Source organism: Orussus abietinus, unplaced genomic scaffold, assembly GCF_000612105.2.
Source record: "Orussus abietinus isolate OABI.00-Male unplaced genomic scaffold, Oabi_2.0 scaffold198, whole genome shotgun sequence".
NCBI lineage: Eukaryota > Metazoa > Arthropoda > Insecta > Hymenoptera > Orussidae > Orussus > Orussus abietinus.
In genome coordinates, this window is record NW_019394343.1 from 122233 (window position 1) to 136736 (window position 14504).

Consider the following 14504-nt stretch of genomic DNA (forward strand, 5'->3'; position numbering starts at 1 on the left):
GTTTAGATACCCGGAAACCCAATCGGCCGTTATCGGGTACAGGCATCTCGTGCGATAACGATGCTTCAGTGGTAGAATATTATTCCTTCCTTTCGGAACCCGCCGGATAGAAGGTGGAATTCCTCTTTGGGAAAGGCAGGCGGCGAGTTTCCAGGGAACGTGCAGCTTCGGTAGCTACCGGTGGCTACCAGGGGCCACCGGCAGCTACCGGCAGCTCCGCGAGGCCGCAGTTCCGTCTTGCGTCGGCCGAGTCCGCCGCGCTCGGCTCGAGTGTTTGCAGTCCACTCGAGGCCCCGTCCCGAACGAGCTCCGGGAGTCCGCCACCGACTCGGAGAAGCACCAACGGGAGCTTAATTTGTCTAACGAGGGGCCCCACCTGTCATCCGAAGGACAGGGGGACGAACGAACGGACGGAGCTCTCCCTTCGACGGTGGCCCTGCCCCTTGCTCGTGCCAAGCGTTTACCTCGCCGTTTCCTCGCCCGGTCCTCCCCCTGTCGTGTTATGCCTCGTTTATGCGCCGGCCCCTAGCTTGATCCTAGGGTTGTCCTGATCTTATGATGCGGCGTTTACGCTTCGATTCCAGTCTTGGGGACTTAAAGAGTGATGACCAAAACGATTTAACGAAGCTTGCGCGTTATTAGTCGCACTAATGTTGGGGTTTGATCGGAGAACGGGTAAAGTATGTACGAGTTAAGGCGTTACGAAAGGGTCATTCTATATATCAGAACGTCAAAATATTGATAATACTTTCCTCCAAACTGGGTGCACCGAATCATTTGAAACGTCAACACGTGGTTATGGAGGCCCTAAGGAAGAACGCGATGCTCGTGAAATTTCATTTTTCACAAAAGAATGTGATCTTGGTTCTAGTCAAGGCTAAATAAAAAAAACAACTTTCTTTGACAAATGATTCGGTGCACCCAGTTTGGAGAAAAGCTTTATAAATATTTTCACGTTTTAATAGATAGAATGACCCATTCATATCACCTTAAGTCGATTAAAGATCGTTTGAGTCGAATAAAATCGCGTGAAACATATGAAGCTTAATCGACCGCTCAATGGAGTTCCTCTCAGTTTGCATATCTTCATTTCTAGAGGAGATTAAAAATGTGCGTTGAACAATTTCAACGGTATTCTAAAAATCTTCTGTAAATGTTAAACTCTCGTCTAGGAACTAACTTATAGCAAGAAAGAACTCGAACTCCACGAAACTTTTGATCTTTAGAAAAGTCGACATGTAGCCCCTGTATAGCCTTCGATCCTCCCCGAGTGTAACAGTTGACATCTTTTCTCGAGTTTCCCGGGTTTCGGAAAAAAATTGTCCCCCTTTCCGAAGCAACCGAATCCGCGGCTTCCCCGCGGCTCAAGTCGCAGCTTTCTGCTCACCCGCCCTCGTCTGTTCCTGGCATTTACTCCCCATGCAGTAAATCAATCACACGTGAGACCGATGGACCCCATCACTTTGTTTTTACACACCTCTACATACATCTTTACAGACAACGCTCGCTCACATATAGACTGTTAAAAAAAATATGTTAATTTTATAAGATATTTGTTGGAAGTTCTATTCAGGCATGGTGTACTAATTTTATTTTGAAATAAAATGTACGACATATATTACAAATTTAGTACATATGTGTAATAAATTTATAATGTATGTTATAAATTTGTGTTGATCGGTACTTGATTTTAAACGGTTTTTCTGCAGACAAACAAATTTGACATATGCTCCGGGCACATTCGAGGAAGATTTTAGAGACAGTCCTGCCTTAAACGCTGAAAATAATCCTTTTGCAATTATCGGAAGTATCGAACCCGGAAACTCACGGGAAAGTAGCAGGTCCGTTGTCCATGATGCTACCGGAGTCTTCTATTGATTGTAAGAATTGTTTTAAATATTATTAAAATATTCCTCGGACTCATGAATGTCGCTACAATGCTTCTCCACCAGTACCACCGATATTTGTCATCTCTCGATTAAGTTTGTTTAACCGTAAACTTATGTAAACGATGATAAAATTAAAAACTCATCGAAAAAATTTGCAAAGAATGCGTACTAAATGACTTTCGAATGTCAAATTTAGAATTTTTCTCCGAAATTTCAGAAAATTACAACACGCTGTTATAAAATTAGAAATTTACTTAGAATTTCATAATAAATGTATATTAATTCCCTATTAAGACATCAAATGTATAATTTTACTGCAACCTTATGTACTAAAAGTGTATGAACTTTATGATTTTTTTTAACAGTGTAGTCTCGAGCGACACTGTGAGCTTGTAAAGCCTGCCGAGCTAGAAATTTTGAATTTTATATGATACCAATTAAAACTACGTAAGCTTTTTACATCTGAAACATTATCATTTAAGCAGAGGAATGAAAAACCTAAAGTTTCAATATTTCATTTCATAGCGATACATACTTAAAAAATACACGTAGGGTACCGTTACGTTTTACCGTATCAAGTACGCACAGGAATATTGCACGTTATGTTATTGCAACATGCCTGATTTCCTATTTTCATTCTTTCTGACACGTATCATTTAAAATGTTTACTCTGGGGAGGAGAATAGACGTTCCACCCCGTACAAAACGGAGTAAACGTGTGCTTGGTTAACGAAAAAAAAACCGTGAGTACTTTTTGATTAATACCCGGTACCACGAAAGAGTATCTTCAAATCTTATTCGCCAATTTCTGCAAATAATAGTATCACTGGGTATTCCTAGGTACAAGATTATCCGGTATGAAAAATCGCTTATCTACTCATTATTTTCATCTGCTGTAATTATCTAGAATCTTGAATTAAAGGTTTCGTTTCGCGCGATCTCCATCTACGTCCTCCCTGGATGATACAAAATTGCGTTCCATTTAAAAACCTCGCGACCCTGTGCCCGCCCAAATTAACGGCCCAAACATCTGAAACGAAGGTAATTCCCGCTCCAAAAGGGGGAAAGCCCATAAAAAATGGGAAAAAATCCCGGAAATGGAATGAAAGACGAACAGGAGGCCCTGGTGAATCTCCCAGCGGATTTCGCCTCGAAATCTCACCTTAAGGAGAGCATCGGGTCGCGAGGGCGGGGCTGGATGTAACGTCAGCGAGTTAAGGGTCGCCCGTTCACGAGGTTTAGGCGGAGGAAGTTTGTTTACGGGGGCAAATCAGGGGGCAAGTCGATGACAAGTCCTGGGGAAGTGGTTATCGCGCGAGGGGTGAGGGTGCGAGGGCGCGGAGGTCGGCGGCGCCGGGGTCGGGGGTGCGTCGGGGGCGGCGACGACGGAGGGAACATCCACTAATTGGATAATTACGGAGTGCAGCGCGTTTGTTTTATAATTGGGCGAAACGAACGGCACGGCAGCGCCCGCGCGCTCGCTCGGTCGACGTGCCAAACAACGACCGGGCCGAGTCACGCGCTACGTGACGAACCACCCTCGCAGCTAATCCCACCCGAGGCCGAGCGCCCCCGAGCGCCCCCGAATCCCCCCGAGCGCCCCCTAGTCCGCTCGGGGGTGCGGGACCCCCCGCGCTGTCGCGCCCTCCCACCTGCAGCAACCGGCAGCCGACAACCGCCCCGAGAATCGGAATCAATTCCGGAGGCCGACTTCGAGGCGCACCTGCGGCTTCCTGCCTGAAGATTAACCTCCGTGGCTTCTTCGGGTCCATACATATAGCGCGTTAGCTCATGCAACGGTTAGGTACAGGTATGTGTATTGCGTTTACAAGCGACTACGCGTTTTCACGAGCAAAGCGCATTCGCTTGTAAACGTAATATATCCGTGTCATTGCGTGAACTACCCCGCCTTCGAAAACGATGTGAACGGGCCCTAAATGTCTTCATACGAAAGTGAAACCCCCCTCATATCAGACGATTCGAATAAAACACTTTTTTTAGGGGTATTGGATAGAACTGTCCGAAACTTTGACACATGACTCGTGAGCACCTAGAAGTTATCCCGACACTTTTAAAAATTGGATTTTTGAAAAATAAAATGTTTTAACAACCCAGACCAGAATCAGAATAGCGTAGAGAACCCTCATATTTCCATCGGTCTACAATTATTGAAGGCTCTAATATGAGATACGAAAGAGTCAGGACAATTGTACGACAATTTGGAACACTCCAGTAATCGAGAAACTCGCATTTGAACGGGATATAGGCAAAAAAAGTGTCTTATGCGCTTCTATGCTAAAACGATGGGAATATGAGCTCTCGGAGTGAAAATTTAGTTGACATGGAAATCACAGATGGCGGAGGGTGTCCCTCTGCAGTCAATTAGGGCCTCAGAATCCATGAATCCAGATATCTGGAGTTTTACTTCGATTCCTTTATAATTATTGTACGAAAACGACAGATGGAGTATGTCATTTAGTGCAATACTCAAAATGCTTCGATACAGCTGTCAATATAAAAACGAACGTCGGCCACGTAGGTACTTAGAAAAACCTTTTTTACCAACGTCAATCAAGTTCCTCGATGTATTTCACTTTATCTTAAATATTGTAGATACAGCGAGAGTGGACGGAGAGGGGAAAAAAAACTTTTCCATTTTTCCAAAATTATAGAAATAACGAAGTAGTGAAGGGTGTCGACCACCTGGTATCCGGAAAAGGTTAAGGTTACGTAGTTGTCAAAATACATGGTATGGAATTTTGGTGTACAAATGTGTTGTATGTATACCTTCCGGTTTCAGACACTGTAAGGATAACAGGATAGTGTATGAACACTTTGTGACAATATACACAAATGACAGGAAGGAAGGGATGTAACTAAACGAAAGTGTACACCTCTTTATAGGGATGACAGATATTAAGATTGATCTAGGTGACTGGTCAATCCTTAATGTACTATATATAATCAGGGTGAACGGGGAAATCAATTTTCACGATTATCTGACAATGTTGAAATCTTACGATAAATTAAAAAATGAACTTAAGATTGGAAAAAGGTTTTTAGTGTCGCTATGTAAAGGAGTGTAAGATAAATAAGGTTTCTAATTAAAAAAAAGCACTTTTCCTTAGAGAAAAAGTAGCCTGCACTAAACGAAAAATGTTCGTTTTAGACGAAATTAATTGCTTGTGGCGATTTAAACATTTTTTACTGGAAAAAAATGTCGACTCCAGCGAAATTAATTTTCTGCGAATCGTCGACGTTGCAAGTCAAATGATGATAATTTTTTATCAAATGGATGATTTTCATGACAACAATTTCGTGTACAAAGTTGATTCAAGAATGAGTCCACTAATAAGTGACAGAGCTTTGAAAGAAAACGTCAGATTTACTATAAATCTGCCTAATTCTACTCTGGTACAAGAATATTATTAATTCTTACAAAATCTTTTACTGTTTGAAATAAATCAACTTTTCATTCCAAGACATTTATACATAGAAGAACTATTGATAATGAATAATAAAAGTTTTATGAAGCTAAGCTCAAGAAAATTGAATATAATAACAAGGAAAAATCTTTTCATCACGAGAATTCCTTTTTTTAAAGAAAGTACTTTTTTCATTCAGGGTAAAAGGGGCTCTCTTAACCTCGTATTGAAGCTGATAAGTTAAGAAATTGATCACTTTCGACCACGCTCCAATACTTTAATTGGTAATCAAGAAAATTTCTTCCGAATAATCACGGTTTTTTTCCGAAGGCTTGCTCAAAATCGGCAAGAATCGATGAAGGACTTTCACCAAATATTTGCCATCATAAACAACAAGGAGAAAGTGGCGAAAAACGAAAAGCAGGGTTAATAACCCCTTGCAGAAACAATAAATCTCGTTAACAAGAAATCAGAAAAAAAGAGAACTATAAACAAGCTGCCGTAGAGAAAAGGTTTCTTGGAGTTCTCTATTTCTTCTGATTCTAATAGTTCTAACAATTATCCACCTTTATTACAATATTATTGCATCTTGACTACTTGTTACTGCTACTGATTACACCTTGAGAGCCTGGTAAATAATTCGTCTGTGAAAATTATAAAGATATACATAACGGCTGACTGACGTAAACAGAGAAACGGAGTTACTGAACAACATAACTTGGAACGGAAATTCTTTACATTATTTTTGTCCTTCTTTGGTGAAATTGAACTTGTACAAAAAAGTTTCTGATAAAAGCGACTTCCCTTTTCCCATACAATACAATGCCGAAATAAAAAAGTAGGACTCCCATTAAAAAAAAACTAAAGTTGACCCTAAACTGACCTTGAAATTGAACTTTAAATAAATAATGGATATTGCCATTATACTTCCTCCTCAAAATCAAGACACTTTTATTCAACACTTTTCTGTCTAAACAAATTGTTCACCAAGCTGTGTCTCAAGTTGTGTCCCACCCTGCACATGGTGCGATTCGCCATTATTGAACATACAGATTTATGAATTTTACAATGTACTTAATAATTACTAGTGTGAAAATTTAATATTTTGCAAATTGGAGGTTTAATTAAACAAAACATCCGATAGCTACTTTTGTACAATTATCGGTTCAATCATCAATACCCTTCTATTCCCGTTAATTGCAACATGTACATGTACACAAACTAGCCTCAAGAAAAAGGGTTGTTTAAATCTTCGCAAAAGAGGCGCCGGTCACGGCAAACGTAATTCGTCCTCGTAACATGCAGGGTCACGGATGTACAAATGTAAAAACAATTCGACGGAGGGCTGAGGGTGATTACAGAATCCCCGAGGGCGGGAAACAATAAAACTCTCGTGGAGCATGTCAGCCGTGAAGCTCGTGAAGTCGCGGTGCCATGCGTGCGTTTTAATTCTACTTTGGTAATCCCTGGTAAGGGGAGACCTCTCAGAGTCCGGGGCCGAGTTAGAGAACGATTGACTGACTGACTGACTGACTACCCCGTGCTTGTGGGGCCGCGATATCCACCCTTCCCGTACACCCTCGTCCACCCTCGCAAATATGTATGCACAAACACAGGACCTACGCTCGGGACTGCGGCCTGGCCTCTCAAGACCTATCGTTAATCGATAAGCCACCCGTGGGGGGTGTTCGTCGTTATTCATGACCAATGACCGATGACTTATGGGGATTTAAGTTGGATAAGTAGGGGCGAAAGAGAACGGGAATTCGATCCTAGTGGAGTCCAACAAATTCCGTTAAATACTCGTCTATCGCTTAGAAGCAGACAGTAAGATTATTTAAAAGTATGTAAGTGTTTTTCTTTCATAGGATTAGAATTTATGCATGACCAAACAAAGCGCATTACTCAGTCAATATCGATGAGCTACTGATGTATCGACTTATTTACTGAAGATACTGATTAATATTACGTTTGTGAAAAATAAAGTTTCACTTCGTCGTGGAATCAGATATTATTGTAATTGCATCATTAGTACGTGACTAACAATATTCACCGTTATGTTGCATTAACACTGCACATCAATAGTGAATATTTTAATACCAATAGGATAGAATATGATTGATTCAATGAACAGTATATCTAGTGCGGCTATGTTCTTTGTTCGTCAACGTTGCATGTGTTAAAAATGAATTTCTGTAAACCCAGATTTTTAATGTCTTGGTAAGACAAAGCTATGGGAAAAAAAAAAAAACATTTCTAGTATATAAGATGGTACATTATCTTCATGTAAATGTTAAAATGACTTACCGCGATTGGGTTGAAATTGAGGTTGCGGTGGCGGCGGCACCATTCCGTACAGAGGAACAGTTCTGTTAAGATTCGTATGAAACCTGAAGTAGACAATATGAAAAATGTAACTAATGCATGAAGCTATAGCAAAAATTTGGATTTTAATTTGTTGATAGAAACCTACCCTAACATTCGATGCCCAGCATCTCCAATCGAGGCCACTTGATTTGTACGTACAAAACCAACTTGCGGCCTCCATTGGTTATTATTATTCCGGTTCATCTGCTCGAAATCTTGAGGTTTCAGCACTCTCGGCGGTTCCTTGGCGCCCTTCAATTTTTTAGCCGGAAAGATGTAATCGCTACCATAATTAGGATCTCTGAATCTAATACTGAAAAAATAAATATTAAGGTAAGTTCTACGCATGTAAAGGATTGTTTTTACGTTGTTCAATTTCATCAATTGGTACAGATTAATCAAATATTAATCTAGATAATAAGCTCACCAGTACACTTTGTTGTTCCGAACCGGCAGACCATTAATAGGCGAAGGCAATGTTGCACCTTCACCAACACAGTCTTCTGCTAATAATACCGTACCACGCATACCATCCATACAGACTTCAGTTTCTGCAGTCACGCGGCTAGTGTAGAGTTCCTTTACGAAATTATAGTTGCCATTTCCCAGGCCTACATACAATCGATCATCACCACGTATATTTCGCTTCTCTGAAAATAATTAAATGGCCCGGTATAATGACAATAGATTTAAGTTCCTACGAATAGATGTGTATGTAGAATTGTCAACGTATCTACAATTACTTACTTTCAGCATCAGTTAAACATTCGTATAATGGTTCTAATGCCTTAAATAATCTTTTTTCATCAACAAAAGGAAGTAATGCTACTCCTTGCCAAGCAAACTTTTTACCATTGAGATCTATTTTGAAGTCTTCTGGATAAAAGTCTATAATCGGTGAATTCTGAAAAAATAAAGTTATGAAACTGTAGGATATATTTGATTTAAATGTTACGATTGCCGGTAATGCAACGAATAAGAGAAAATGGCAAACATGAGATGTACTAGATTTTAAAAGTAAGTTTTTCGGCAACAGGTCTTCTGTTTGACTGCATTCTAACACTTTATGTATCGGCCCTTTAATGTACTAGATCGTTTTGAAAATTATAAGTTGTTTAGTCAATACTTACGGGGTTAGTCATTAATTTAGCCCAAGGAGCAGGTACATGACTGCTACTAGCTGCTGGAAATACTCCCATAAGTTGTTCCAATGGGCGAAACTGGAAAGAGATACGTAAATGATAAATGAAGAGATATGAAATAAATAGGATCATATGATTTTTAAACATTATTTATATGTTTGTTTATTCGGAATCACTTACTGGTTGCGTTCCTCTTTCGAATTCAGTAGAAAGTCCTCCTATGTTAATAAAATCACTTGCAAATGGAGCATAATGGTATGGAAAATACCATTTCCAGGATGCACAACCCTGGTAGTAGTAACGCAAGACCCAGCAAAGGCCACGTACATATTGCAAAGCAACACTGTTCCTAAACAATAAAATTAAACAAAGTATTAGCAAATGGTCAAAACTTACTATTATGTTACTCCTAATCAATAAAAAAAACTTTCTATCTTTCAATTTGACCTAGTTCTAGCTCCGTAAGTATGGATACATACAAACTCCTTAATCTAATTGGAGTCTTTCTGTTTTTTTGTACGTTTGCACATATTATGATGGATCACAGCATATAGTATTGCAATGTAAAAATCCACACAGATCGCTGACATACATTTTATATGAATCATCGCATATTGTTGGCGGAATAGGTCACTGGGATGGAGCAGAACTTATGGTGCGATACAATGTGCTGTGCTCCATCCTATATGTACTAACCTTTAAAATCTGGTCCACGATGCAAATAATATGCCATTAACTTTAAAAGAATTAATGATCTGTATAATTAGAAAATATAAAACTAACCTAAATTCAAGATTATCCGGTGACACGTCAAATTTAGATTCATAGTAGCGGTCTTTGAAACCATCTTCCCAAAGCCGTACTTCGTCATGCGCCTGATCATCATCGTCTTCTTTCTCTACTTGATCTATTTTTCTTTTCTGCCCACGATTATTTGAACCCTGTTGCAAACAATACAGAGTATTAACTAATAATATGATATTAAAATCAATGAAAGTTTATTACATTGAAAAAATTACACACCTCAGGAACTATCATGGCCTCCAATGCAGCATTTGCATTAGTCCCCTTTAGAGCTCTCTCGGCAGCAGAAGTATTATAATTTCTTCCTTGCACACGCATCTGATAAGCCTCATATCTAGGATTCTGTATTGGTTTCACTGTTTCACCTAGTGGCTTTACACACAATCAGAAATAAATCATAAATACAAACAATACAATAAACTCTCACAATACAAAAAAATAAAATAAATAGAATATAAATAATAGTACATAATACTAACAGTGGGTGCAAATTGTCCAGCTGGAATCCATTTAGGTTTATAGTTACTAACAGCTTCCATTCTTTTCTTCTTGTCCTTTTCACGTTGTTTAAATGCTAATTCATTTTGTTGTCGTTTCTTAAAGATTTCATCTTCAACATTTCCAAGATCTGACATTATCATTTGTACTCTATCCAAATTAACGTCACCACTATCCGTTAAAAAGCCCTAAAATAATTTAGTGTCATAATGAATTGTGAAAATTGTCTTAAAAAGCATGCAGAAATGTAAAAATGTATCAGCAATTACCCCTGTTCTATACACCGTTTTTTTATACAAATTAACAAGTCTGTCGATAGCTCCTTCTCTGATTTCCAAGGATGGTAGATGTGGTAGAAAATCATTTCCTACGAAGAAACACATGAACACCCAATCGTCTATTGCTCTTTCAAAATCATATTTAAAAGGTAAATTGGGCATTTGTAATTCTCGTTCTAAATATTCCCGAAGAACATTTAATCTAACGAATATGTACTGGCATTCGTCTGCAAATGATTCATCTGCCTTTTTCGGATCCGGCTCTGTCCCTGTACAATCTTTTAATTCGTGTCCTAATTGCCCACATATGTCACAAGGTTTTGGTTTGTTTGGCTTAAATTCTTCTCGAATTATAGTAAAGTTAGGTTCGTGTGTAGCCAACCCCAGCATAATTAAATCAGCATCAGCTCCACACAGAACGTGATGAGTATTTGGATCGTGATCTGGATTAGCTGTTAACAATTAATTAACCAATGAATTTAGAATGAATCATAAATGTGTAATAAATTTTATTTAGTTTATAAAATATTACCTCTTTGGCGACGAATGTAATCCATGATTTTATGCTCTCCTTCTCCAGGCACATTTGCGTCACTTAAAATAACTTTTATATCTTTCCAACCTGGGTCATTATTTAAACGGTCATGAATATAATAGTGTAAGCAAGTTGATAATCTTGCCATAAAAGGTGTACCCTAGAACACATTAATACAGAACATTTGAATAATAGTGAAGAAATAATGAGACAAAAACATAAAGTAAATAGAAGGAACATAACACATTGCATATATAATGCAATACATACCGGAGTTATACAGTTGCTATCGAAATGTTCTTCCTTTGCTTTTTCTGGGGGCACATTTGCACCCTTCTGTGATAATTCTTGACGTATTTTTTGCATTTCACTTATTTTCTCAGCAGATTCTTTTGAAGCCCTGAATCGTCTGGATCTTTGCTGGTTCATTTTTGCACGCGGTGCCTATAGGAATATAAATTTATTAAGTGGTAACATTTCTTAAATAAATAATTTATTTATGTTACATTAAAAATACATACAACACCATCGATGGCCATATAAAGCAATTTTCTTGGCCGAACAATCCGAAATAATCGATCGATACATTCAAAAATCGCCTCCATCATTTCCTCTTCATTTTTCGGGGCAGGTCTATATTATAAATACCAAATTTTAAATTATAAGTTCTACAAACCAGACAGGTCATATCTAAATTATACAATTACCTATCTTCAGGATGCGTACAAGGATGAATTATACCATTCATGTCCAGATACAAATTATCAAATTCAACTCCATTAGGATTTGGATCGGCCGAATTGATTGTAACTCGAGTTCCATTACTTGATACAGCCTACAAATTTAAGATATGATATTCCAAATTGATTGCATAATTAATATCTTAAATAATTCTGGGACAAACAACCGTAAGCTTCATTTCAAAATTTTAAAACTGTCATTGAACAACCTAACCTATAAAATTATAAATCACAAAGATGTCGCAAAGACCATACAATACTGCCTGAGCAAAGTAAATCTGCTTAAAAAAAAAAGTATCAGAACCCTAATGTGGCATTAAAACTCAATAATGACGAAATTTAAGATATTACCTTCTGCTCAATGCAATTGACAATAACAGATGGATACTTCCGACTTAACCATCGAAAGAATGCTGGTACACCCATATTTAAGACAGCGTTTTCTTAAATGCGTTATTAAATTATTCCGTTACGAATGGTTTCTTCCAAAATATAACGCTTTTCTGGTACGTTAATGTAATATGTATTTTGGTCCGTACATCTTGAAAGAGCGACGGGATACACGGACGTAAAATAAACACTCATTTACTAAGTCTCCACCATCGGTATTTATTCAATACCGGATTGGATAGATCCGACTTTCGGTGAGTTTCCACATGCTAGTTAGTTCCAGCCAGAGATGAGTTGGGAGATTGCTCACGGGCAGGATCGTGCTATCGCATCCTGTGCTGCTCTCTGGTATCGTACATTAGCTTTCACCGTTTTTTGCCCCCAAGGGCGGCACAACGAATTTCTGATAGGAGCTCGCGCACTCGCGATGGCGGTACCATCTACCAGTCACCGTTGGCGGCTCACGTACTCGTGATGGCAATACCATGCGGCACAGTTGACGGTGATGGCTTACTTACGCTTATCGACACTGCTCGCTTTCGATGGTAAGGGAAGGACACTCGTGGCGCCCTCTTTGACTTTATCCTTCACTTACCTTATTTATTTTATCCGCAAATGATACAGGCAAAATTACAACGTGGGTGCTCGAGAGTTGAATAGTACTTTATATACAATTTTTATAAGCTACGGAAATCAATAAAAAAAGAATGAATGTTTCCTAGGGAACACATAAAACTTAGGTGGAAGGAGATACTCAACACATAGGTTGACGTAGTCGGTAGGACGTTCGGTGTAACGTACGTGTCGCAAGTTCAAATTCTGAAGGAAGGGAAGGGTGGGTACGGCTTTTTACGCAAATTTTGTTCGTCACGTGTTACAGTTCATAGCAATTGCACAAAATACATCGCAGGGCCTCGGAAACCATGAATCCAAGGGATTTCTGGAGTTTTCTCTTCGATTTCATTATAATTATTATACGAAAACGACAGATGGCGTATGCCATGTAGTAAAATACTCAACATAATTCGACACAGATGACAATATAGAAACGAACGACAGCAACGTAGGTATTTAGAACATTTCTTCTACCGACGTCGATTAAGTTCCTCGACGTATTTCACTTCACTTTAAAACGTTAGCACTTATTTACATAATAATGTGTATAAAGTTCCAAACAGAAATAGCATTTATTACTCATTATTTTTTATACCTTTAGACATGGCTGTTTTCGTAACAAGAATTTCGGTTTATTATTAATATTTTGCTGGGTTTTAGAGTACATATAATATGAAAATAGGGAATCGTCGGAGATTAAAGTAGTCCGGAGTTTTATATGCATATATATATATGCAAAAAGCGCTCGATGACACTCTTGACTTAACGATCGACTTCTTAACTACAACGGTGTTAGTACAAGAACACAGGCATTGCCTAACAAACAACTAAAATAAGGTTCCCAACAAAACATGTATATTATTTTCTCAATTCCATATATTTTGCAAACCCATACCTGTCTCAAAGTCAGAATTGGTCTAATACAGAATGCTTCATGCGTTTTCCTTAAACACGAACTGTAATTTATGCGATAAACACGCCCTATCATTTATTAAAAACAGTAAATATCTCATAACAAAGTATTTGCGATACTTTAACGGACGAAAAGGCTTTTTAAAAAATGGTACACAACCAGTGAACATCATTTATTTTAAAGCACTTGCTTGATATCCAGGAAATAAGGAATTTTGCAAATCTACGAATATTCGGAATTTGTTGATTTATTTCATCCATTTAAATGTGTAAAAATTATAGTACATATATTCGCTGTCTTCGTTTACATAACGAATACATCGTGTACGTACTGCAGATAGTATAACTGCTTGTACATAAAACAATGTATTGAAATTGAAAAATTATTAACATAATTTTGTTACATACATTATTTATTATTCTGTAAGGGAAACTATTTGAGTCTCTTTGAAGAAACTGAAGTACGGCTTGAAAATGAAAAACGTTGAGAATGAAATGACTCGAAAATATATCAATGTAACAATATAAAACACAATGTTGAAATGTTGAGGCGCATCGACACTCTTTACCGAGTCGTTGCAAAGGCCCGATGAGTCTTGTATGTATTTTTCAATTACGCGCATACTTCGGTTCATCTAGAGCTCGGCCTGAAGTTGCTCGTTGAAATCACACGTCTGAACGTCATAGTAATTAAAACGTCACGCGATTCGCGAATGTGTCTCATCGGGTTGACTTCCTTCCATTTAACGAGCGCCTGTACAGCCTCTCATTAAATCCCCTTTTGAAGACCCGTCGATCACTAATTCACGAAAACAGAGAATTCCCCCGAACTTTACATGCTTCGATTTTCAAACTGCATTACTGCACTAACATGTACAAACACAATACCGCTATTTGCATTAAATCCCA

General features: G+C 38.4%; 1 protein-coding gene across 3 annotated transcripts in view; it reads right to left on the minus strand.

Annotated features, from left to right (window-relative positions):
- The window catches only part of LOC105697328 (5'-3' exoribonuclease 2 homolog), a 41199-nt gene extending 28908 nt beyond the window's left edge, over nucleotides 1–12291 (minus strand). Inside the window, exons 1-16 of one of the 3 annotated variants that reach the window (XM_012420556.2) lie at nucleotides 12030–12291; nucleotides 11646–11773; nucleotides 11460–11571; nucleotides 11209–11382; nucleotides 10936–11098; nucleotides 10395–10855; nucleotides 10107–10313; nucleotides 9847–9999; nucleotides 9607–9764; nucleotides 9004–9172; nucleotides 8812–8901; nucleotides 8429–8585; nucleotides 8109–8331; nucleotides 7788–7994; nucleotides 7622–7704; nucleotides 7406–7545 (exon numbers count right to left, since the gene is read on the minus strand). In XM_012420556.2, coding sequence (XP_012275979.1) covers nucleotides 7463–7545; nucleotides 7622–7704; nucleotides 7788–7994; nucleotides 8109–8331; nucleotides 8429–8585; nucleotides 8812–8901; nucleotides 9004–9172; nucleotides 9607–9764; nucleotides 9847–9999; nucleotides 10107–10313; nucleotides 10395–10855; nucleotides 10936–11098; nucleotides 11209–11382; nucleotides 11460–11571; nucleotides 11646–11773; nucleotides 12030–12104 — 2643 coding nt within the window. In that variant the 5' untranslated portion in view covers nucleotides 12105–12291 and the 3' untranslated portion in view covers nucleotides 7406–7462. Of the gene's footprint in view, nucleotides 1–7405; nucleotides 7546–7621; nucleotides 7705–7787; nucleotides 7995–8108; nucleotides 8332–8428; nucleotides 8586–8811; nucleotides 8902–9003; nucleotides 9173–9606; nucleotides 9765–9846; nucleotides 10000–10106; nucleotides 10314–10394; nucleotides 10856–10935; nucleotides 11099–11208; nucleotides 11383–11459; nucleotides 11572–11645; nucleotides 11774–12029 lie in introns of those variants that run through there. The other 2 variants (XM_012420554.2, XM_012420557.2) reach the window with 2 other exon arrangements.
- Nucleotides 12292–14504: the final 2213 nt, after the last annotated feature.